Source organism: Odontesthes bonariensis, chromosome 3 (genome assembly GCF_027942865.1).
Source record: "Odontesthes bonariensis isolate fOdoBon6 chromosome 3, fOdoBon6.hap1, whole genome shotgun sequence".
Lineage (NCBI taxonomy): Eukaryota > Metazoa > Chordata > Actinopteri > Atheriniformes > Atherinopsidae > Odontesthes > Odontesthes bonariensis.
In genome coordinates, this window is record NC_134508.1 from 38,051,439 (window position 1) to 38,076,018 (window position 24,580).

Sequence of the window (24,580 nt, forward strand, 5' to 3'; positions counted from 1 at the left end):
AGAAAAACTCTCATAGGTTACAAAAGCAAACCTGACATTACGTCCACGTAGAGGCCCATTAGTCAGTACCCTTAATTCAGAGTCAAGTTTAAAGAAATAATAATAATAATAATAAATTTAATTTTTCTTTTAAAAAAGCGCCTTTCTCAACACTCAAGGACACTTTACAACACATTAAAAACACAATAAATAAAATAACACAAGTTAAAAAGAGGCTAGAGGGAGAATGCAGCTTGAAACAGATGGGTTTTGAGTTTTGATTTGAAGAGGGGTAAAGAGTCAATGTTACGGATGTCTGGTGGGAGTGAGTTCCAGAGTTGGTGCGGAGACGGGCAGAGGGCACAGAGAGGGGGAGGGAGGAGGAAGACCTGAGGGAGCGAGATGGGATGACAATGGAAAGGAGATCAGACAGATATGGGGGGGGGGGGGGTGAGGTTGTGGATGGCCTTGAATGTGTAAAGTAGGGTTTTGAAAGTAATTCTGAATTTGACTGGGAGCCAGTGAAGCTGCTGGAGGACGGGGGTGATATGGTGAAAGGAGGGGGTGCCGGTGATGATGCGGGCTGCAGAGTTATGGACCAGTTGAAGCTTACGAAGGGATTTGGGAGGGACACCGAAAAGGAGTGAGTTGCAATAATCTATGCGGGAGGTGACGAGGCTGTGGAGCAGGACAGCAGTGGTGTGAGGAGTGAGAGAGGGGCGGAGACGATTAATGTTACGTAGATGAAAATATGCAGACCGGGTAATGTTAGTGATGTGGGAGTGGAAAGAAAGTGTGCTGTCGAGGATGACACCCAGACTCTTAACCTGAGGGGAGGGGGGCACTGTGGAGCTGTCTATGGTGAGGGAGAAACTGTCAACTTTGGAAAGGGTGGATTTGGTGCCAACAAGGAGGAGTTCCGTTTTGAGTTTAAGGAAGTTTGAGGTGAACCAGGATTTAATCTCAGAGAGGCAGTGGGTGAGGCAGGAGGGAGGGAGACTGGCGACAGGTTTACTGGACAGATAGAGCTGGGTGTCATCCGCGAAGCAGTGGAAATGTATACCAAATTTTCAGAAAATATTGCCAAGTGGGAGGAGGTAGATGATAAAGTAATGGAATGAGGGGGATTATGGCTACGAGGGCTCTCACAAATACACAAGTAAAGCGTGTACTTGGCCGTGCATTTACCTCTGTTCTGTGGACCAGCTGCCACTTTCCATCATCTCCTTGTTTGAAAAACTCCAGGAATGGATCAGACTTTCCAAACGTATCCTGAACAGGAAAAAAACATTTTGTTTGCAAATGTTATCAGGGAACCTGCAGTGCTTTTTACTGTGTTAATAGACAGCAATGTTTCTAACTGGGGTAGGCTGGAGATGATGGGTTTTGATTTTTATAGAAGTAAAAGGAAAACAGAACTAAAGTGCAACGTGGCTTAAAAGTGGGACAGGTGGATAAACAAAGCTATGACCACATATTAGGAACCATCATGAATTTATAAAAATTCTAGACAAAACTAACAGTAAAATAAACAGTTATATAGGCAGAGAAAAAGCCAATCAGTCAAATCATAAATGTAGAAATAACAGAGTCATAATAAGGGCTTAACATCTGACTAACAAATGTGAGAAATTAAAGGGGAACTCCGGGGCATTTGAAGCGCGTTTCCATTGCTAGAGGTTGTCAAATACTGATAGTAGGACACAGAGAGGTGCAAATCTGCGCTCCCTGTGTGGAGATCGCGCTGTTCGCACAGCGTGTCATGCGAGGCTAATACGTGGTGGCTAAGGGGCAACTGCTAACCCTTCCACGTAAAACAACAACTTGCACACTGCAGAAACGTCACACCACTTTATTGAGAATGAGGAGTTGTCGTCATAGTACAGAGCCCCGCCCCTATCCGCCATGTTGGCAGAATGCTAGCGAGAAAACGCCATTCTCTCCGTTCGTTTACATTGTACTCGTGTGTTTTTAAATCAGTAAGTTTAAACAGTGCGGAATTGCAAGAACATGCCTGGAAATCACTGCTGTGTGAAGAACTGTTCCAGTACCTCACATAATACGTTTGGGAAACATAGGAACAACGAAATACATTTTTTTTCGGTTTCCTAAATGGATGCAGCATCAGGGAGAGCAGGCGTCTGACCTGACGAGGAGACGCCGGGTTGCCTGGCTGGCTGGACCTTACTTTCGATTGCACCCCTCCTTCGATGAGAGTGTGTTCTCTACATTTTCACTCGGGTACGTTCTCTAAAAATCTCTTTATGTTGTTGTCTCTTAAAGCTACGAAGTTACTTTATGTTGTTGCAAACCCTGAAGTGCACCTGACGTTGCTGCCTAGCTAGCTAACTAGCGAACTGTTGCCACTTCGAAAATGCTCAATTTGCAAACTGTTGCCTCTTCGAAAATGAATGTTAACTACCCCCTAATGTGGCTAATGTGTTAATGTGTACCCCTTCAGCCCTTTTGTCATACCATGAGCAGCGTTACCCTCTCAGTCTGTATCTTTATTTTGCATGTGTTCTGTGATGGGTTTGCCATTGATTGCATAGGTTTTTTTCATAAACTATTTATTCTGTTGTAGGTAAGCCATCATATGAGCTGTTGGAGAACCACGCTGACTGGACAAATTCAGCTTTTTACATTCAACTGTACCTGTGCACATGCTGCTCAAATGTGAGGTTGAAAACCTAATGCCTTTAGATAAGATTGTTACTGTTTGCTGTGCCTTAACGAACATGTGCAAAAGTGTTGTTTGAGTTCATTCCTCATTGTTCATTACTTTTTAATTTGTTTGAAATAAATGTTTGAGTGCCTTGTTCATTACCTTTTAATTTGTTTGAAATAAATGCTTGAAACAACTTGATATGGCTTAACAATGTTTATAAACAGAACAGAAAAAAAGAATAAGGGCGCAAGGTGCAGAATGCAATATACCTCTAGGAAAAGTTAACAGTGCAAAAGAACATGTGTGCATTCAGAATAAAAAGTATAAAAATTTCCAGCATGTAAACATTGACAACAAGCAATAATAAAATAATACTGTTACTAGTGCAAAAGAACAAAGAAACACTATTCAGCACAAGAAGAGCAAAACCATGGCGTGTCAGCGGAGGGTCTGTCCACAAGCCCCACACAACTGAAGTGATACCACTGGACTGGTAAGTGGAGGCTCAGAGTCTCCGTGAATGCAGGACCTGTAAAATAAATAAAGTGAAATAAACTAAACAGTAAAAAGCATTTATTTCAAGTTACAGTCTACACTTTAGACACATTGATAATGGCTGTAATCTAACCAGGACATGTACACCTTGCATTCAAAATGTTAATGGCTTAAATCTAACCAGGAATGTACGCCTTGCAATCACACATAAGTACCCTAGCCAACCCAGAACTGGTTTGTTCACTTTGCAGCCCCCAACACAATAACCTGCTACAGTATGTGTCGTTGGGCTAAAATCAAATGACAACTAAATACCTAAACATAAGCTTTAGCATACATCAAAACATTGGAAACGTTTGTGTACATTGAACATCTCGTTAATCTAGTGTTTACAAAACAAGTCGCAGTTAATTACGTTGTCATTTTGGTCAAGAAGTGTCTAAATGCAATGTAATTACAACACACTAAAATGCATGACAAGAACCTTACCTTTGCCAGTACAACGCTGTTATCATCACCAGAGCCACCTGGAGGCTTGTAGATGGCAAAGTCCTGCACCCAGCCACAGCAGAAAGTCTTGTACGATTCCAAAGATTTGTGACTTTTAAACTCCTGCATTGTGTAGTAACTTACACCAAAGACAAGATAATTGACTATGTCCATATATGTGCACGGAGGTAACTGGTCCAGGTCTCTGTGCCATTCTGCTGCAGGGAGCTCGTAAGGATCAATATTTTGGATGCTGGACCGTTTCTCCAAATACCGCTGCTTTGCGCTTGTAATAAGCTTGTCCCTGCAAGGTCCCTTTTCTTTCGCCTTATCTCTCTGCATTGCTTTGCTTTCTTTCTTTCTTTTGTATTCGTCTCTGCCCTGCCGAAATGACAAATGCGGGAGGATATCCGTTAAGTTAATGACGTTGCCCCTGGCAACCAACAGATTCTTCTGCCAACATGGCCGACCGGCCGACCGGAGTCACGTGACTCCTCATTCTCAATAAACCATCCGACAATAAAGTCACAAGCCTTACCATCAAAACCATATGCATGGTTCTCACATTACTGGCATGGGGACGTTACAAAACAACTTTATAAACAGCATGTAACTCACCGGCTGGTTGTAGGCTCGCGCATGTGAAAGCCCAAAAGAGTCGATGGACGATAATCCCATATACAAAACAATTATCTTCTCTAGAAAAACTGCGTTCAAGTATTTAAAACATTACAACAATATTACTGGGCATGTATTGTTTTAAATACTTGAACGCAGTTTTTCTAGAGAAAATAATTGTTTTGTATATGTGATTATCGTCCATCGACTCTTTTGGGCTTTCACATGCGCGAGCCTACAACCAGCCGGTGAGTTACATGCTGTTTATAAAGTTGTTTTGTAACGTCCCCATGCCAGTAATGTGAGAACCATGCATTTGGTTTTGATGGTAAGGCTTGTGACTTTATTGTCGGATGGTTTATAAAGTGGTGTGACGTTTCTGCTGTGTGCAAGTTGTTGTTTTACGTGGAAGGGTTAGCAGTTGCCCCTTAGCCACCACGTATTAGCCTCGCATGACACGCTGTGCGAACAGCGCGATCTCCACACAGGGAGCGCAGATTTGCACCTCTCTGTGTCCTACTATCAGTATTTGACAACCTCTAGCAATGGAAACGCGCTTCAAATGCCCCGGAGTTCCCCTTTAAGTTAATTTCAAGAAGTACAAATAATTAATTAATTAAAATATTAAGTGTTGAACCACAGCCCTATATAGGTGAAGAGGAGGATGATCAAGATGAAAAGTGTGATGAGAAACAGAACAGAAGCATTGTGGAGAGTAGAGGCAGCGTCACCTTTTTGTCGAGCTTTCGAGCCTCCAGCTCCAGCACAATGGCTCTGTTGTCCTTCATCTCCTCTGCAGTGACCTACAGACATTTAGTGTCCTCATCATTCATTTTCCACACACAAAAACAAACACGAGATGTATTTAAATAAAATGCACATACTGTGATGGTTCCTTTCCCAGCAGGCTTGCCTTTCTTCAGCTGCAGAGGTCTGGTCAGAGTTTTGCTGGAAACTATCTGGAACAGAAAAAGAGGGGGTGACAGCTTCATCCGAGTTCATGACAACAGATCCCAACATTCATATGCTACATATGCAGTGAAAGCTGATGCAACAATAAGTCTGTATCAGAAGAGGTGTAGAGGAACTATACTGCACGGTGGGCCTGGGAATCATCGCTGCATTCTGAATTTTCTGAAGGATAAAACATTTCTCACCAAAAATAAATTATGTGTTGATGAACAGTTTTTAATGAAGCCCAAATCATATATACTAACATAAATGCTTTTCTCCACCCTCTGCCTCAAACCTGCAGCATCGGTTTGACTCTGTTTCTTGTTGTTGTGAAACAACCTCTTGCATCATGGCTTTCGTTCTAATACACTCGGAGAACAGAAATGACTGAGGGTCATGAATCCATGTGACCTCCAGGGGGAGTCGACACCACTGATGATCACAAGCAGAGCAACAAGATAGAAAGAAAACAGGTATTGATTTACGCTGTGACTGAATCTGAAGGGATCTTTGGAGGTATAAAAAAATAAATCTATATTGCATAATGTGAGAATTTATTGCTTGACTTGTTCCTCATTTCCAAAACAAATCTGCTGATTTCACTCGATGAAAATTTATTTCATGCTTCAATGTTTATACAAGAAAGGTTTTGCACCAGTAATTGCCCCAATTTAACAATGAGATGTGAAACGGTATCCTTAACTTCTGCCTTGACAGGAAACCTGTAAATATGCAGAAGCCCGGTACCAGCCATTTCATGGCGAGTTTGAAATGACTCGTTTCAGTCTGTGTTTTAACATGATAAAAAAACTGAAAACTGAAGAGGGTGAAACTAAAGTGAAGAAACTGACTGTAAGATACATTCAGCATTCAAACCAATGAACAGCGCATTGAAATTTACACAATAACAGAATTAATGATGAAAACTAACAGCAGCATTCGTGTAACCTGAGCAGGTGGCACATGGTGGAAAGTTTATCCACTTGTTTCCACAGAACCAGAAAAGAAAGAATTAAAAACAAAACAAGCTTTTGTATTTGCTCTTGAGATAAAGCTGGTAAAGTTTGGTGTGTACCTGTCCCAATGTAAGCTCTACTCCTCCCAGGTAGTCATCATCGCCGAGGTCAGAGCTGGAGTTGTCGATGTCGTAGACTCCCAGCTTCAGATTCTGAACAGTTTCAAAGTGATAGTCCAGTCTGAGACGCTGACTGAAAGACGGACTGGAGGTGTTCTTCAGGCGCTCGGTGCGACCCAGCTGACACAAACACAGGCATGGACAGACAAGTGGGTTTGTTTTAGTTTAGCCTGCAATTAAATCAAATCAGAAATAAAGCTGTACTGTGAATGATGCGTTACCTCTGTCCACGTGTCTCCTCCTGAGTTCTGAAGCAGCACGCACAGAGGATCTGACTTTGATCCAACATCTTTATCCAGAAGATCAGTGCAGGCAACAGTCAGCTCTATCTTGGTAATGCAGTCTGCCATCTGGGGATGGGTGCAGAGAGACCTCTTGATTAGTAAAATCTATGTTTACAAGTCTAAAGTTCTGAGGCCAGTAACTTAAATCTGAAATCGGGCTCTTTTTTTCCTATCTCTTCTCATACATGTGTTACTGCTGATTCTTATAATAGTGTGAAAATTTACAAAGTCCAAAGATAATCCTGCAGAGAAAAATCACCTGAAAAATGCCACGTTAGCAACAGTATGGACTCACAAGTTGTCCAAGTGTACCGAGAGACTTTTCATCTGTTCTATGACCTCAGATGGAAGAGCAACAGAAATCCTGCCTTTAAACACAACCAACAAAAAAGCTCTCATTAAACATCTATGCCTACAGACCTTCACCTCCGTCTGTCATGGCCAACTAACCACAAATAAAACTCTATGGTCTGAATTTTAACAATCCAAGTCACAGTTCCTGTACAGCTGAAACACAGACAGCCCATATAAACGAGATGATATGCATTTAGTCACAACAGTTCAGCTGAGACCGCTCTTCTTTTATGGCCTTCTTATCTTGCCGTTTTACATTAAATTTACCTCATAACGTGCTGCATTACGTCTTGTGTGACATTTTTGGAGATAATACTGTATAATCACTTAACTCTATCTTTACCCACATGCAAAAGAGGCTACCTGTTTCCAACAGTATAAACGGAGGATTCGTTGTAGAAGTGTTTGACTTTGTGTGGTGTTATTATAATGAATAGTTATATGCATACGTCATGTTGCTATGTTATGGTAATATATATATATATATATATATATATATCTTTCTTTACCAGAGTAACATTCACCAAACCGAAAACACAATTTAAAACACATCTAACCCCTGTCTCTGATGGAATATTGGTTACCTGATTGCTAACTGGTAACATTAAATACCGAATCTTCATAGTCACTCTGCCACACTTTTATTTCTACCGAAATAACAAATGTTTTCTTTACAGTTTGAATGACCAAAATGAACAGGAGCACTTCAAGGAAAAGACAGTCTGGATTGAATGATATGTAACTTTACTGTAAAACCAGCACGCCACTTAAATTAGCACTTTTTCAACTACTATCACTCGCACACATAAGTTAGCTACATACGTGCCAGTATAAACGGTTTAAATTACCTTTTCTCTTCTTCAGACCAGAGGAAAAAAATATCAACACGGAGGACAACCACTCTCACAGCCAGGAACAGGAAACCACACCTTTACTACTTCCTTAGAGAGCCTTGCTAGCACGCTTTTAACGTAAAATAAATTCCAACTATGACAAGTTTTGTAATTGTAGCTGGGACGCGCAAAAAAAAAAAAAAAAAAAAAAAAAAAAAAAAAAAAAAAAAAATTTCGATCCGTTCACCAGCTTCAGACTTAAAGAATGGTTGACAGAAAATGGGCTTCGTGATTGGCCAGGCAGTTGCAAAAAGCCGAGATGTGATTGGACAAGATGGCTGTCAGTCACGCTCTCTGAACGTTGAGCCTCTTGCACATTAAAAGCAACTCAGCAAATATCTCCAACACTTTATTATCAAATGCAGGGACGGATGTAATAAACCAGCATATTTCATATATAAAACACACATACTCAAAGGCGCATACACAGAGGTCACTATATATCACCACCTTATGACCATAAATTATAATACTGACTTCTGAATAAGGGATGCCTTTTGAAAACATATCAAAGAAACAACTGTATCAACTGCAATAAACAACAACAACAATGCCCATAACATAAAGGGGAAAAAAGCAACAAGGGAAAAAGGAGAACAGCCTCTCCAGTACTGTAAAATTGAATCTTATAGAATTTAAGAAATGTTTCATGATAAAAGTAAGTACACTTCAGTTGACTACCAGCACAATAACGATGCACAATTATAGGTCCACACCGATTAATTTAGATTTAAAACAGAATCACTGCACAGTGCAACTGACCTTTTTTCCTAACCACTAAACTCTCATGTAGGCATTAAACAATCAAATTAAGACCAGCAACAATGTCAGGAGATTTAACTTGTATAGTTACAATTCAGCATTTAATTGTATACATGATGAGTCACAAAGCTATGGTCCATTTAAAAGTTTTCAACATCATTTCAAGGTCTTCTGCAGCGGATAGTTTGTCAAACTACGACTAAGCATTTGGACTGTGAAAAGAAAAGAGCTTTTATGTTGAAGAGCAGACACTTAGACCGGAAGTGCTGTTGCAGCTACAGCAGTTCTGTGTTTAATGAAGCTGACGATATACAGAAGTAACCAGAGAGAAAAGAGAAAGTCAGTTAAAGCAGAAAAAGTTTAAAAAAATATTTTAACTTTGATTGGACTGAACACAGCATACACAGCTGCCCCCAACAGGGAGGAATTCATTTTATTAATCTTTTGTAGCAGAACCACAGAGGACAGTATCATATCACCAGAGAGAAAACAGGAAAAACACAACTCACAAAAAATACCATCCTGAGATAAAAGAGCTAAGAAGTGTCATGATATTATGCTGTTAATCCCCCTAATTCCCTCTCTCACACCCACACAAACACACTCACTGAGCTTCTGTTTCTATGACTCAACTAAATGCCCCCTCATGCCTACAACATCTAACAGAGATCTAAAGTCTGTCACTTTTAATTTAAAAGTTGCATTTTTCCCCACTCGCTGTTGAAGCTACCATTAGTAGAAGCATTTGTCACTGGTCCTTTGCCAGTTAATATACTTTCATCTCTGAGCAAAAAGAAAGAAAAAAAGATCAAACAAAACAGGCAATGCTCCAAAGATTTTTTTCTTTATGTCACAGTTAGATTAGAGCATCTTGATGGTTTGTAATCTGCTTATATGGCAGTGGGGTCCATATTTTAGTTGTTCATAGCACTCCATAACACGATAAGGAGGACAGTTCAGAGAATTTGAAATGGTGAATTACAAACATGAACTTGATCACTTTAAATCACTGTCCACTTATTCTTGTGAAATGTGAACAAACACTGCTTGAAGATCTCCTTAGATATATATTGTGTAATGCTCCTACAGAGGCTAAATCATTTTAGAAAAAGTAGAGCTGAGATGCTTTAGTGACTGAAAATAGATTAAGATATATTTTCATCATTTTCTAATATACATTTTCCTGTAAACATCTCATGATTCAGGAAGCTAGAGGTGTTTACATGTGTGGATTTGCTGCTTTTCCTTTTAGCATTTATAATATAGATGTGTAAGCTTGGAAAGTGTTGCGATGGGGTCAGTTGTAGCCCTGCGACTGATTTCTAATTTCTTTTTATATCAAAACAATGGGGGGGCAACACCACCATCAGTTACACAACAGTTTTTTTTAAATTTAGCATAAGAGGCATTGGCGGGTACGAGGCATATGATACATACAATCATCTCTTGTCTAAAATTCACCAATTACCAAATGCTACCTGGGGTGTGCCATAAGAAAGACACATGCACCAGTGAATGGCTGTTATCCCCCGTCCACTGGGCACAGAAGATGATGATACCATCTCCCAGCCACAAGCTGCCCTTTTGGTCACTCGACTTTAATGTCGGCTATGAAAGCTGCTTCAAACGCTAATCTGATGATGAATCCTGGTGGGCTGCTGTTAATAAATCATCTATTCTTTTTCCAAGGGCTTAGACTGGAGCTTTTTACGTGCGTCTGTTACTCACCTGCGAGATCCGCCATCAGTCTATTAATCAGGGGGGGTCTCAGCAGCTGAATGACGGACAGCTCAGTGGTCCCACAAACACACACTCATCATTCAGACTCACACCCTTTTACAGAAGCCTCGTCTATCATTTGGATTTATCGAAGTTCCCGACACATTTTTCCTTTTCTCCACACACCAGCTGCACAACAAAGACACATCATCTTCACCAACACAGGGTGCTTCACTCATTTTATTAAGGCCCGTTCGTCTCATCCATTCACACACTTCAACAACACATTCACTTGAAAATCATTAATGTACCTGGATTGAGGATAACCTTTTCCTGAATGCAGAGGATTCCTCTTCAGACCAAACAACTTCTTGCTGATGCCATTTACTAGTCAGGATCACTACTCTAACATTCACAGGAGACTTCTCGTGTCAGTTAGAAAGAAAGAACTGCAGCATGCAGTACATCAGAAACAGAGAGCAGATGACACAACTAATGTAGAAAAAAGTAAACTTATTATTTTGTTACTGGGTATGAGCAATAACTTGCAACCTTTGATGTTGCCCGTTTCTGTTGTGACTTTAAGAAAAATTGTATGGTGAATCCACTTATATGAACTAAAGTATTTAGAAGAGAAATTTACTCTTTGTAAGATTCTAACAAACATTTGTTTTTCCCTGAAAAATGTTTAAATTATGTTGACATACACTTAGGGTTCAGTAGTAACCACTGTGCAACTGACCTAAATGTTTCAGTATAAGCATAATTTGAACGCTTTTGTGGTACAAAAATCAGACCAACAACTTGACATAGAATCTAGCCTAAAGTTCAGTGAAACTTACATTCACTTGCTGTACTTTTGACACGAGTTGTTACCACTGGCTTTAACCAGATTGAAAATTGGTTTAAAAGGTTTTGCAAGGGAGAATGGTTAGACTCATTTTTCTATTCAAGATGAGGCTATTATCAACTATGCACTGATAGATTGACAGATATTCAATTTTAATGGCTGAGACTTCAAAATGGCCAAACTTTTTTTTTTTATTACTATTATTTTTTTCTTCCTGTCTGTATAGCACTGAAAAACTGACAGCCACAGACTCTTGCCAGCAGCAATTAATGTTAAAGTAATTGCACTGGGTCTACGTCTGCTGACATAATCCTGTCAGTAACTTCCTTTCATTATCTGGTACATTGTTTTCATTTCCAAAAGTAGAAATGCAGCACTTTATTTTACATTCAATGTTGCACTTCTATATTTTTCTAAAATGAGTTTAAATTATGAGGTGCATTAACAGGGATATACTATCATTATTTTCTTGTGGACTTTGAACAAATACCTTAATCCAAGAACATGGAGCTCTTTATTTACGTATTTTCTAAATTATTAAAAATAATTTTGTATGCAGTCGATTATAGTCCTTTTGAGGAAAATTTGAATCGGCTGGTCAAAATTGATTTATTTAAAAAAAAAAAGAAAAAAGAAAAATGGCCGAAAAACTTGCAGATGGTGCATCTGTAAAATACACCATGACAGAGTAACCACATCAATTTAATTGGCTGGTTTAGAATCATCATGGAAATAAATGTTAGAATCCAGACTCGGGAGCCTAAGTAGCATGAAGCAGCCAGTGCATGTGAGAAAGAAATATAGTTAGGTTTTTAGGCCTTGCTGTTAGCGGAGGTGGTAGTTTAGTTGAGGTTCAAACCTGTGGCTCAGGCTTAAATATAACAGCAGAGACTACTAGAGGCAAAACTTTAATTTTTCCATTCAAGTTTTTCAAAAAACAAACAAAAGACAGTTAACCCAAATCAGAAAAGTTTCCATCATCAGAAAGTGAAGAGCAGACAATCATGAGAAGCTGATCGCTGGCGAGGAACGTCCTTTTATTAGCCAAAGCAAAGGAGATTCCATCATGAAATGTCGTACGATCATACAAGTTAGTTCACACTATCGTTAGAAACAACAAAGAGCTTGAAGTTTGAAATAATCATGATCAAACTTACATACAACATAATGCTACCAAACTAAAAACACTAAAGACTTCATCTCAGCATTCTACTGTCCAAACACCTACAAATGTGCTGGGGAAGAAAAAAGAGGGGGTGGGGGTGGCATGATTCAAACACAGCAACATCATAAAAATGTGACAAACAAAATAAATTCTGCAGCCCCAATTTACTATATGAAACATGAGTCGGCAATCTGTCCATCCCACATCCTCTATATGGCAACAAGGAGCTGTCAACACTTTACCAAAGCAACAGAGCTTGAAGTCAGTGGGATTTTTACCAGAAGAATGGGACATGTCAACATTTCACCATTGCAACAGATCACAAACATTTGATCATGGGACATTTTACCATCATTTTACCATAGCAACATGGATTGAGAGGACTTTACAAGAGCAACAGGTTTTACAATAGCAACTGAGGATGTAAAGAGTTTAATGTAGCAACAATGCAAGTTAAGATTTTACCACAGCAATAGAACAAACATTTTATCGTGGCAACATACTATGGCTCTTCATCACTTTACGATAGCAACAGAGCATGTTAAGATATTACCATGGCAACAGAGCATGTAAATTTCAAACCACAGCAGCAGAGCATATTTAAGTATATACAGCAAAAGTTTGTCATTACCAGAGCAACACAACAAGTGAGTGTGTTAAGCGAGTAGGCTGTGGACATGACTTGACATAAAGCTGAACCATTATAATCACATGGTAAAAAAAAAAAAAAGGACTTTATCTTCCCAATATCATCATCATAACCATCATCGTGATCAGTTTGTGCAAGCAAAGTCATGGGAGCATCCACAGAAAAGAACAAAGTCTGGATCACAGTCTTTACTGGACAGACTGCAAAGGATGGGGCTTACCTGCTGATATATGCGCATAGAAGAAAGAGTTTTGGTAATGGCCGACAGTCACTGAACAGGGTAAGATCTTAACGGGGCTCTGGACAGTCAAGTTTATTTCAGAATCGGGTGTTTATGTTGGCTTTGTTTCACCTGGTTTGTTGGTCCAGGCAGATGTATAATCTTATATACAGGAAGTCTGTTTTAGGTCAAGTTTTAACCCAGGCTTATTTTAACTTTGCGCGCTCCAATAGGTCTATCATTGAGGTCCATGACTGCAGCAGTGGCCTCCTCGTGGTTCTGAAAAGCCACCATAGCCTCACCAGTTGGCAGGCCCTTTTCATTGAACTGTAAGCAAACTGAGCCGGGCAGAACCTGGTAGCCATAGAAAAAGTCCATAATTTCATCAACGGTTACAGTGAAGGGCATGTTCTGAAGCTTAACAATTGTTGGGCCAGCAGAACCACGTTGATTGTTGGGATTGTTGGATACTCCTGGAGTCGGCTGGTTGCGTAGACCTTCAGCCCCTGGAGTGAAAACCTGTTGTGAACCACCTGCTCCGCCCGCTTGACGCCCCTGATTGTTGTTGGCCCCTCCTCCTCTGTTCTGTCCTCCACCACCTCCTTTTCTGTTGGCATTGTCAAAAGGCACCAAGCCTCTCAGCCCATCCTGGCCAAAAGGAGGTCCACCTGCAGCTCCGGGTCGAAATCCTGGTGGCTCCAAGATTGGTGCTCCAGGAATTCCTGCAACTAGTGGAGGAGGCACACCCATATTTACATCCCCCAGCCCTGCAGCCAATGGAGGGAGAGGAGGAGGGCCCGCCAGCCCATTTCCTGGGGCTGAAAATGGAGTGACAAAGGGGGCACTGTTGAGATTACCCATGGTATTTCTGAGAAAGTTAAACTCCTCACCACTAATCCCAGCAAAAGGATTGATCTGGGGCTGCTGTGGATTGGGCTGGATTTGTTGGTGCTGGTTCTGGTTTTGGTTCTGCTGGTTTTGGTTGCGCTGGCCCCTCTTGTTTTGAGGTGGAGGATTTCGCTCAATTTCCTTCATCTGCTCAAAGGTAACCAAATGGACAAAGGCATCACGGCCGTTGAGCTTTTGCCGGTGCAGTCTTTCAGCTTTGCGGGCATCTTCCTCAGTTCGCAGCTGGAAGACAGCTTGTCCTAAACCATTGCCATGGCTATCAGTCAGGACCTTTAGGGTGTCCTCATAGAGCCCCACACCCTCTAAGAAGGCACGGACATCCTTCTTGGAGATATTATATGGGATGTTGGTAATGTGAGCACAATTCCTCGGAGCTTTCAAGCCATCCTGATTTTTGCCATCACCCTGTGATGCTTCGCGTTTCCGGATGGTGTCAATCTTTTCAAGCATCCCCTTTCGGCTGATTGGGTGAACCTGGATGAAACGGGAGCCCATGTACTGCATGTGAGCACCAAGAGCACTTTTATACTCATGCTCGGCTTTGAACTCAAGGAAACCTTCTCCTGTTGCGCGCCCATTTGGCCCATAGGCTATGTAGATGCTATCTTCCACAATGGCCAAAGTCTTAAAGAAATCTTTTATCTGCTTTTTGTCAGCCTCATAAGGAAGACCTTTAAGATAGACACAGAACTCCTGCCTGTGGGGAGAGCGTGACCGTTCTCTTTGATCTCTGCCTCCTGTCCCAGCATTACCGCGGCGGTGCTGCTGCTGATCCAGTGGTTCATTGCTATTATTTGATTTGTTAATATTGTGAGGAACATGGCTTGACCCACTGTCATTGAGGCTGGCCCACTGACGCTCAGAGCCTGGGGTGAACTCAATGAATCTTTGGCCCATCATGCCTCCTCCCCGCTTTAAAGCTTCAAAACTGTCCTGGGGTGAGAAGAACTTGACCATAGCCCTGCCATTTGGTCGCCCATGCCCATCTCTCAATAGGCGAACCCCATCCACCCCTAGACCCCGGAAAAAATCCCTGACTTCCATTTCTGAGCAGGAAAATGGCAGGTTTTGTAGAAAAACAAACATTTCATCAATACTGGCGGCTCCTGCTCCAGTGGCTGCAGCAGCAGCAGCAGCAGCAGCAGCCTTCATATGAGCCTGAAGGCCAAGTGAGGCCAGTGGCGAGAGAGGGTTGAACAGCATGGGGTTGGGGGTTCCAAGAGGGAGTCCAGAGCCCATTCCTCCAGGGGGGGGTAGGGAGGGATTGAAGGGAGGTAGGGAGGACATGTGAGAGAGGTGGGACATGGGTGGCACTGGAGGTCCTTGGGATAGGGGGGAGACAGTAGGGACGGGGGGGAGGGAAGAACCAGGAGGAGGAACAGGTATTGTGGGGAGCGTGGGCATAGGAGGCATGGATGGCATGTTGGGAAGTGGAGGGATGGGTGGGGGACATGCATTGAGTGATGCCAGAGCTGTAGTGATTGTAGGGGTAGAGCTGTAGCTGTTGGGAAAGTTCTGTACTACACTGGCCAAACTGGTTGCTGCCTTGTTACTCGGTTGCTCTTGAGAGGAGCTTGTTGCCGTCACTGAGGCTTGGGTGTTACTGAAACCCTGGTTTCCATGGCTACCAGATCTCCCGACTGCCCCCGACTGCACTGTGGGTATGGAAGTTCCGCTTGTTTGTCGGTTAACATTTCCTGCTGTAGGTGCAGCCATCTCTGCAGCTCCTGCCCCAGCCTCAAATCTACGGCGGCTTAGTTCAATCATGTTCTGCATTTCTGTCTTACTACTAAGTAACAATGACACCTTAGAGCTTTTGATGGACCCGCCTGTTCGCATCATCCCTAGTCGAGCATCCTCATCAGTGGCAAACACGATGAATGCTTCACCATGTTCACCCCCCACGATGTGCACTCCCCCGTCAGGGATGGTGAGGCCAGAGAAGAAGTGTCTGATGTCCATGGTGCCAGCCACTATGGGCAGACCTTGCAGCCTGATGACTACTGCCATACTGACTGCTAAACAACAGCCCTATAACCTGGGGAGAAAGCAACACTAACATCAGATGAAGAGCAGAAAGAAGGAGACCAGTGGTTTCCAGATGTTTCTCAAAGTGGACTTTGCAGTCCAATAAAGACATAGCCAACACCGATAACATTTCAGTTTCTTCATATAAAACTCACAAACCATTTTTAAACTTTAAGCAATTGTTTGTGGGCCTTGAAATTGGAAACCAAAGGTGTTTTGAAGGGTTGGGGAGGAGAGGGTGAGAGTTTAGCAAAATTTGGAGAAAACTGACAACAAAAACTACACTAAAACAGTCTATGCATCTTTAATGAGTTCAATTATCTTGTTCTTCCATTCTGAAAGTTATTCAATCATATATAAGGTGATATTTTTTGTTAGAAAAACAACAGATGCATTTGTATTGTACAAAAACTGCATAGGCGTCAACAAGGTGGCATGTAGAAAAGAAAGCTTTCAGAGGGTCAAAGCACTCCAGACTGACACAGATAACACTGCACTACATTCTCTACTCAGTCAGTAATATGAATTACAAATTCAGAGTAATCTAACCAAAAGCTAAAAAAAAAAAAATGTTTACATGCCAAACAAATGTTGAAAACTGAGAAAACTTCTATGAAATGTTGCCGTTTACCCAAACAGTTTGCCAGCTAAATGTACCAATATCCTTCTTCTAAAACACGCAAACATCAAGTTCAAAATAAAATCTGATTAATCTAACAAGTGTTTGCAGCTTTCAGCAGACTTTTGATATAAACCCTGATTATTTTTAGTCACATAATGTCTCTTATTGGTGTTTAACCAGAAGCTTGGACTGAGTATAGTGCATTCTCGAGAATCTATCAGCATCTGAAACTCATTTACAAAGTAGAAGTTTTTTACAAACTAGAACTTTGTGGTGAAACACTAAGAGAACACCATCATACAACCCAATTCATTTTACCTCAAACTCTGTAGAGGTGCTCTGTTATCCAACAAAGACAAGTGGTGCAAGAGCCAATCTGGAGTTGGCTAAAACTTTTACAAACCTTCTAAGAACCTGTCTGCTTTTCAATAAGCCAGAAAGACACCATAGAGCCACATAATTATGTCACTGCAGACTTCTCTGGGGTCAGCTTTGCATCTGGTGCAAACACTCATCCTTGGCTGATCAGATCACAAACTGAGTATTATAAATACAGGTGTGAGCTCACTTAGGACGTATTGAGAATGCAATCAAATTGAATCGCTCAGACCTCATTCAGAGGTGGTCTGACCAATTTGGGGTCACATTGCTATTACAGTCTGAATGTGAATCTGTCCTCAGCCATCTGAAGGACCAGCTTATTGTTTAGTTTCAGACACACCCCTTTTTTTTTTTTTTTAACCAATTAAATTCCAGTCAGCAAACTCCGATTATATTAACATCTAAACAATGTTTGACATAAATACTGAATCTATGTTGTTGCCTACCATTGTTACCAAGCTGAACGCCCTAAAATCATGTAAAATAAATTTAAACCTGTTATAAGTGACAGAAAATCATTAAGCCAATTGTCATCTTAAAAGTCAGACTAAATTAAAATACTGGCAATTTAATCATTAGTGATGTACCATTCACTGAAAACCTTCAGCTCGCCGTCTATTTATAACTGCACCAACAGTAAATAAAGCAGCTGTGAGTGCAGTGCCAGAGCCCTGAATGTTTAGAGCCAAGCTGGACGTATTCTTACTTCTAAAAAAAATAGTGTTTTAATTAGGGAAATATGTATTGTGAAAGGATATATGTATCAGGACCAATGTGATACCAATGTTAAAGATAATAATTTAGATTGTTTCAGTCATTTGTATTCCCTTTATTGTGCTATTGCACATTAAAGAAAAATCCCATCTGAACAGTTGTAAAGTATTTCAGTAAAGTCTATCAAAAGACTTTTTAGTCTGTTAAACCATTGCTAACTCGGAGAATTTGCTGTGCTTACACTGAGTAATAAGCAAATGTTTCAAGTTTAATCAAAAGAAAAAAGTGCAACTTTCAAGTTGATTGAATCCACACATGTACGCCTAGGGCTGTTGCGGTGAGGGAATTCCCACCGCGGTGACTCATAGCCACTCATCAGCGCGGTATGCGGTGATATCCCATTTTTGTTCATTAGGCTACTTTCCACGACACGCAATGTTGGATGAAAATCGAGCGCATAATCCGGCTTTTTTCCCCAGCGATTCTGACATTTCACTTTGCTTTGCCTGTCATTTACTCGCTCACAGACCAACATAGCGGAGATCAAGCAGCGCATACCCCAGTTCTGCAACATTGTTGCCAGTGCCACATGGCAAATATCAACATTGTTGCAGACCTGCGCACGTTTCGTTTAGTAATGACGGAGAAAAACGAAGCAGATCAGCACAGCAGTTGAGCTCACGTGTCCGGGATACAGTTTTTTTTTAAACAGACTGCCGCCGACCAACCAACCCAAGCTGAACTTTAACTGTTTCCGCGAAGTTGTTAGAGCTTATTTCTGGCCCGGCACATTTTTTAAACGTTTTTTTTTATTTTTATTATTATTATTTAAATAGTTTCACCTACACAGTTTTGTTGAAATGATCAGGTATTTCCCAACAGCAAATGTGCACACCAAGCTGTGGTTCTGTGGAAGCTAGCTTATTGTTGATATTAGACGGTCGCATTTACAACGTTAAACATGGATAATAAGGGAAGATTCAAAGCCATAAAGTGTCCGGACTAGGCAGAGGAGTAAAGCCGAGATAAAGGTAGGCAATTGCATTTTATTTTAACTTCTATTGCTACGACACTGAGTAGGCATATTCTTGTAATATCAGCTGCTGAGGGAGAATGAGACCACAACGAGTAGCATGCAGACGTGTGTGCGTGTGTGGTGCCTATATGCAAAGATGACGACAGAAACGCGGCACCTCGCTGTGTTAATGTGTTTCTCCTGCCTTGCAGGGAATATACAATGTATCATTATTACTGTGCTGGCTTTAAAAAAGTATCAGTTCTGTCAGTCGCTTTGTATTTACTGTGCAGTCTTAAAAACTCTTTTAGTTTCTCGAGTTGTTCTGCGCGTGCAAGCGGGCGTGCGGTGGGCGGTGGTGGCGGTGGCCTGGACACGCACCGCGGAGGTCCTCTCAGCACCGCGGTGATTGCATTTTGCGGTTATCGCGACAGCCCTATGTACGCCATCATCGCCATATCAGGAAACTTTATATCAACTATAGCTCAAACATCTATACAGTGCACAAGGCCCAGCAAAATTCTTTATGCCAAACAAAATTGAATTTGAATTAAATCTAGTCAGTTTCAGGGCAAAGTCAGTTCAGCACAATCAGGGAAAATCAAATAAAAATAATACAGTGCTACTATCAAATGTTATACCATTTCCCGACATGCTGATTGCAGTCAACGAGCTGAATATCGGTGGATAGCGCTGCATAAATGTGAAGTGTGAGAGCACGCGCAGAATGTGTTGCTACACATTACAACATAAACATAGCTCATAGGTGTAGACTAGTTAAATTACAGTTTATTCTAAGCATGCAGTATGTTTGAAGAAAAACCTTGAAGACAGCCAAACAGCAGAGACTCGTTCAGAATGAAAACGGCTGAGTTTAAAAGTTTCCGTTTGTTTTGTCTGTGTTGAGAAGAAGTGTGCTGACACTGGAGGTGACATGACTGTGCATCAATGCAGTCGAAGGAATATTATTGAGAATTTGAACCTACACAAAATGAAAGTACACAATAAATTGTTGATTTTGCAGCTTTAGCAGAACAATAAAGTTGCACACGTTCATTTGTCAACTTATAGGAAAACATTAACAAGAAAAGCACATGGCGTTTAAAATGGTGTGTAAAGTGACTCGTAAACATGTATTATTGTGGTGATATAAATTACATGAGGAACTGGGTAGCCGTTTTTGCCCTGACCAAATGTCTGCAACCTCAAGGAACAAAGCAAGCTGACTACTAAGTCAAGAATCAATGAGTTTCTGTCAACTTTGTGCTCCAACTCCAAGTATCTGTTGTCCATTTGTGATCCGATCAGCCAGGACACATTTAAGTACCAAGTGCTAACAGTATGTCTTACTCAACAGTTACGGTTTTTAGACCAGCAAAGATTTGGTGACACTCTGGAACCTTTTTTTTTTTTTTTTTTTTTACTGCCGTGAGATAATTTGGGCATCAAAACAAATAGAATTGGTTCTAGATCTGTCCTCTGTTCCACATCAGCATGGGAACTGGCTGGGTACTGACCCCTGAAAATGACTGAGAAGTAGTTTGCAAATCAGCAGTTTAAAGAAAGCTTTACCGTATTCTACCATGCAGTACACATACATTTGCCTTTATATTTGGTTGAGTGTGAAATATTTTGTGCAACAGTAAATCTTCATAAATCTCATGCAACTTGAAACTCACCAATGCAACTAAGTAGTGTGTCTAGTTTCACTGAGTAACAGAAGATTTCTGCAGGACACTGAAACCTGGTGAAAGGGTCAGAGAAACAAACAATCCTTTTCAAAACATTTTTCACACAACAAACTGACATGAAGTGTTACATTAGCTTCCAGTAACAGGCGTATTGGTGTTTTCAGCAGCTTGCAGGCCGTGTTTAATTCGTGTCAACAACTTGTTCTCAATCAAACTTGAAGTGTTGAATAGTACCCAACTATTGTGTGATGTGTTGGTTTTAGCTTTGCAACAAGGAGGCTGTCAACACAATGCAGAAACTCAACTCAGGAATTGCGTCAAGGCTTGAATTTGAAGACGTCTCTAAAACAAGAGAATCAAATATCTCAATCAGACATTTCTACCCGACAGCAGTGCCACACACTTGCCCACGTCCAAACCGCATCATGACTACACAAAGCACATAACAAAAATACTTACACCCAAGCTTCCTGTGAGACAAGTAACCCAGTGATCTGAATGATATGCTGCATTACAGAGGTTCACCTTCATCACCAGCTATTGTAGCAACCATTTCACAACATTCTGAAACACCAAGCAACAACCAAGGACTTTTTCGGCAATCAGCAAAAATCAAACAGATCTGGATGCTCATAAATCACCAAGTCAGAAAGCAGTACTTCAGCACCCGCTTGTAAAATACCACAACATGAATAACATTTCAACCAGCAAGTACGAAATACATCATCAACAAGACATTAACATTATCATACCAAGAGCAACAGCAGAAACTCATCAACAGGAGCAGTAAGAACAGTATCATCAACCATTTTGCAGGAGCAATATCAGGCACATATCCACAGCAGCATTACCACATGTCAACCAGAGCAACATTAGCATTATTTAAACCACAGCAAATTTAGCAACTCATTACCAGCACTTCAAAGCGAGCAGCTGATTATAGGAGAAAGTAAAAAAAAAAAAGCAGCAATGTGCAGAGCGACATGAAAGCTAAAACTGATAAAAATCATGCTGTCAAGCTGAGCAATAGCAATGTAGTAATTGCTTGCTGTTCCCACAATCCTCTGCATCAACATTCAAGATGGACATCTCATTGAACTCTGACATGCCAGCCTCTCTGGGACTCTCAGAAATTTGAAAAACCCTGAAAATACTAAGTCAGCATATCATGCTGCAGCCAGTAGTGTCCTACATATTTTAACATGGTGCTTGACATCAACATGATCATCATCATCACCATCAGTAAAAGCAGGGTTCCAACTTCAGCAAAGACAAACCACAAACAGATGACTGCAAGCCAATGCTTTTTCAACATAGATTTTGAATGGATTTCTAATCAAAACATCCACTCTACTCATCAAACTTTGGCATCACACAAAGCAGAAAAAGGATAAAGCACCAACAGCTGATGACAGAGACAACTCTCGTATCCAGAGGCAAAGAGAAAACGTTGAACCAAAGCTGCATTTTCCACTGAAGGAGAAGGGAAGCACAATGGAGCTGAAAAGACAGAGAAAGCTACCAGAAAGAAATGTTCAATACAGCAAATTCAGCATAAAGGGAAGAAAAACAAGCTGGAACACACAACAGCTCATGTGCTGGCGTCAATCTAAAAACACAGCAATATGGTTGTAATCAAAGAGCAGAATTAATCGGAAAGAGTGGGACGTCTGTAGTAGCTCAAACACAAAAACAGAATCCATTTTTAAACAATAGTGAGGGACTCTTCACTCACCAGTCAACAAAGAGTCCAAATCAAAGACAGAACAATAAGACACCAGCAAGAAAAAAAAGATAACAGTAACACATCCTTTTATTTACACACCAGATACGGACTACATTTCTAGCTCTGCTTGTACAAAGCTCCACCGACCTTCACTTCCTGCACAGGCACAAACATAATTGATATTTATTGAAAAATGTAGTCATTACTCTTCCTTTGTGCATTCAGGATCCAAATTACCAAATGAAGACACAATCACCAGCGCAACTATAACCCCTACAAGTCATGCACCTTCATTTGGGAATGCTCAGGCAATAAATAATTCTCGTGTTGCATCCTGTTTCCCATCAGGATTACTTAAGAGTCTGGAGTCCCAGCAAAGCCTCAAGCCTGACGGTATAAAATGTGTAACAGAAATTGAGCTTTTAATGTAATAAACTGTGAAATTCATGTTAGTGTATTTAAAAACCTACAGGCTAGATGAGACTCCTAAAAAAGGAGAATGAGCCTTGTTCTTGTATCTCTAAACCACAGAAATAAACTGTTACAAGCACATTTCTGTTATGTTTGAACATGACAGGATACCTATCATATGACTGAAAAAAAGCTACTATATATATATATCTTTTTTTTTTTTTACTCTTTATCCACCAGCTACCAGACTCGTTTCCGTCTCCATGACAACTGTCACTCAGATCAAACAACTTTCTACTTGCTCTCACAAACAGATCATGGTGGCGTGTGACGCTTTGACCACAGGGCGTGGCTTGTTTTATGGTTTCCTGTAGGCAGATCAACGGTAGTTCGGCCGAAACCGTGATCTAGGCCATCATACACATTTAAGAAGAGAACAGACTCTCCTCAGAAGTTTACACAAAAGGATATTCGAATTAAATGAGCTGATCTGCAAAGAAAATTACAAGAATTTAATTCTGTTAGCTAACGGCGGTTAGCAGCTAACAAAACTAAATTTTGGTTTTACCAAACCAACCAAATTAGTTTACACAAATAGTGTGTTAATTTCATAAACATTAGACAAAAAAGGTTCTTGACATTTCCTAGAAATCATGAATAACTAGCTAGTCCTCAGCAAATCAACTAAGTCTAGTTAGTGAAGATTAGCATCTTTGTAGGCTAATGCTCTGTTAGCAACCTAGCTGTTAACCCTGCTTTGTATGTGTGTTGGAGCGAAATAGCGATCAGGATGCGTGCTTTCAGCAGCTCCCGTCGCGCTCGGCTACCGATGTGACAGCATCATTTAGCGGCCTGCCGCTGATTATTTCTTACCGAGTCAATTAATACACTGAGGTTTACTCATAAACAGCAGTCTTTTCTTCTCTCTTCGCTTTGCACGGCTCTGCACGAAATGTCGGCGAAAACACCGCGATAACCGAGTGGATAACGCGAGAAGATGCAGCTGAAATATCACCGTTGGAGCGATGTCGCCACCTGCCGCACAAAAAATGACTCACACACATAGATATGTCTCTATGCTCACACAGACCTGTAAGGTTACTTAAACGAAACTTTGTGGGACACACATCTTATACACAAAGCCCGTACTTTAAAAAAGATCAGCAAATTACAACGAATGGCATGCTCTCCCTGTTATAACAAAGGACTGAGATGTCCAGTGTTCACATACATCTTGTTATATCAGAATCAGAATCGCTTTTTATTGCCAGGTATGTGGACACACACGAGGAATTTGACTCCGGTTACACCTCACTCTCTTTAGTGCAACAATTACAAAAAAAATAGACAAAAAAATAGACATAGAACAAGATTAAATCAGAAGTGCAAATTGGTGCATGGTGCAAGGATGAAACACTGAAGTCCGGGTTTAGCTGTTTAACACAGAGACAGCCTGAGGGAAGAAACTGTTCCTGTGTCTTGTTGTTTTGGCGTACAGAGTTCTGTAGCGCCTTGCAGAAGGGAGGAGTTTAAAGAGTTTGTGTCCAGGGTGTGATGGGTCTGCAGAGATGTAACCTGCCCGTTTCCTGACTGGACAGGTACAGATCCTGGATGGAGGGCAGGCTGACACCAATAATCTTCTCTGCAGACCTTATTGTCCGTTGCAGTCTGTTTTTTTCCTGTTTGGTGGTTGATCCGAACCAAACGGTGATGGATGAACAGAGAACAGACTGAACAATGGCGGTGTAAAACTGGATCAGCAGCTCCTTAGGTAGGTTGAGCTTCCTGAGCTGCCGCAGGAAGTACAACCTCTTCTGGGCCTTTTTGATGGTAGTGACTGTGTTGGTCT

General features: G+C 41.0%; 1 protein-coding gene across 5 annotated transcripts in view; it reads right to left on the bottom strand.

The window, feature by feature from the left end:
- cpne1 (copine I) overlaps positions 1–23,699 on the bottom strand; it is a 32,063-nt gene extending 8,364 nt beyond the window's left edge. Inside the window, exons 1-7 of one of the 5 annotated variants that reach the window (XM_075461744.1) lie at positions 23,605–23,699; positions 20,583–20,647; positions 6,560–6,688; positions 6,279–6,458; positions 5,134–5,208; positions 4,981–5,052; positions 1,168–1,251 (exon numbers count right to left, since the gene is read on the bottom strand). In XM_075461744.1, coding sequence (XP_075317859.1) covers positions 1,168–1,251; positions 4,981–5,052; positions 5,134–5,208; positions 6,279–6,458; positions 6,560–6,688 — 540 coding nt within the window. In that variant the 5' untranslated portion in view covers positions 20,583–20,647; positions 23,605–23,699. Of the gene's footprint in view, positions 1–1,167; positions 1,252–4,980; positions 5,053–5,133; positions 5,209–6,278; positions 6,459–6,559; positions 6,689–7,824; positions 7,956–10,572; positions 16,182–20,582; positions 20,648–23,604 lie in introns of those variants that run through there. The other 4 variants (XM_075461743.1, XM_075461746.1, XM_075461741.1 and 1 more) reach the window with 4 other exon arrangements.
- Positions 23,700–24,580: the final 881 nt, after the last annotated feature.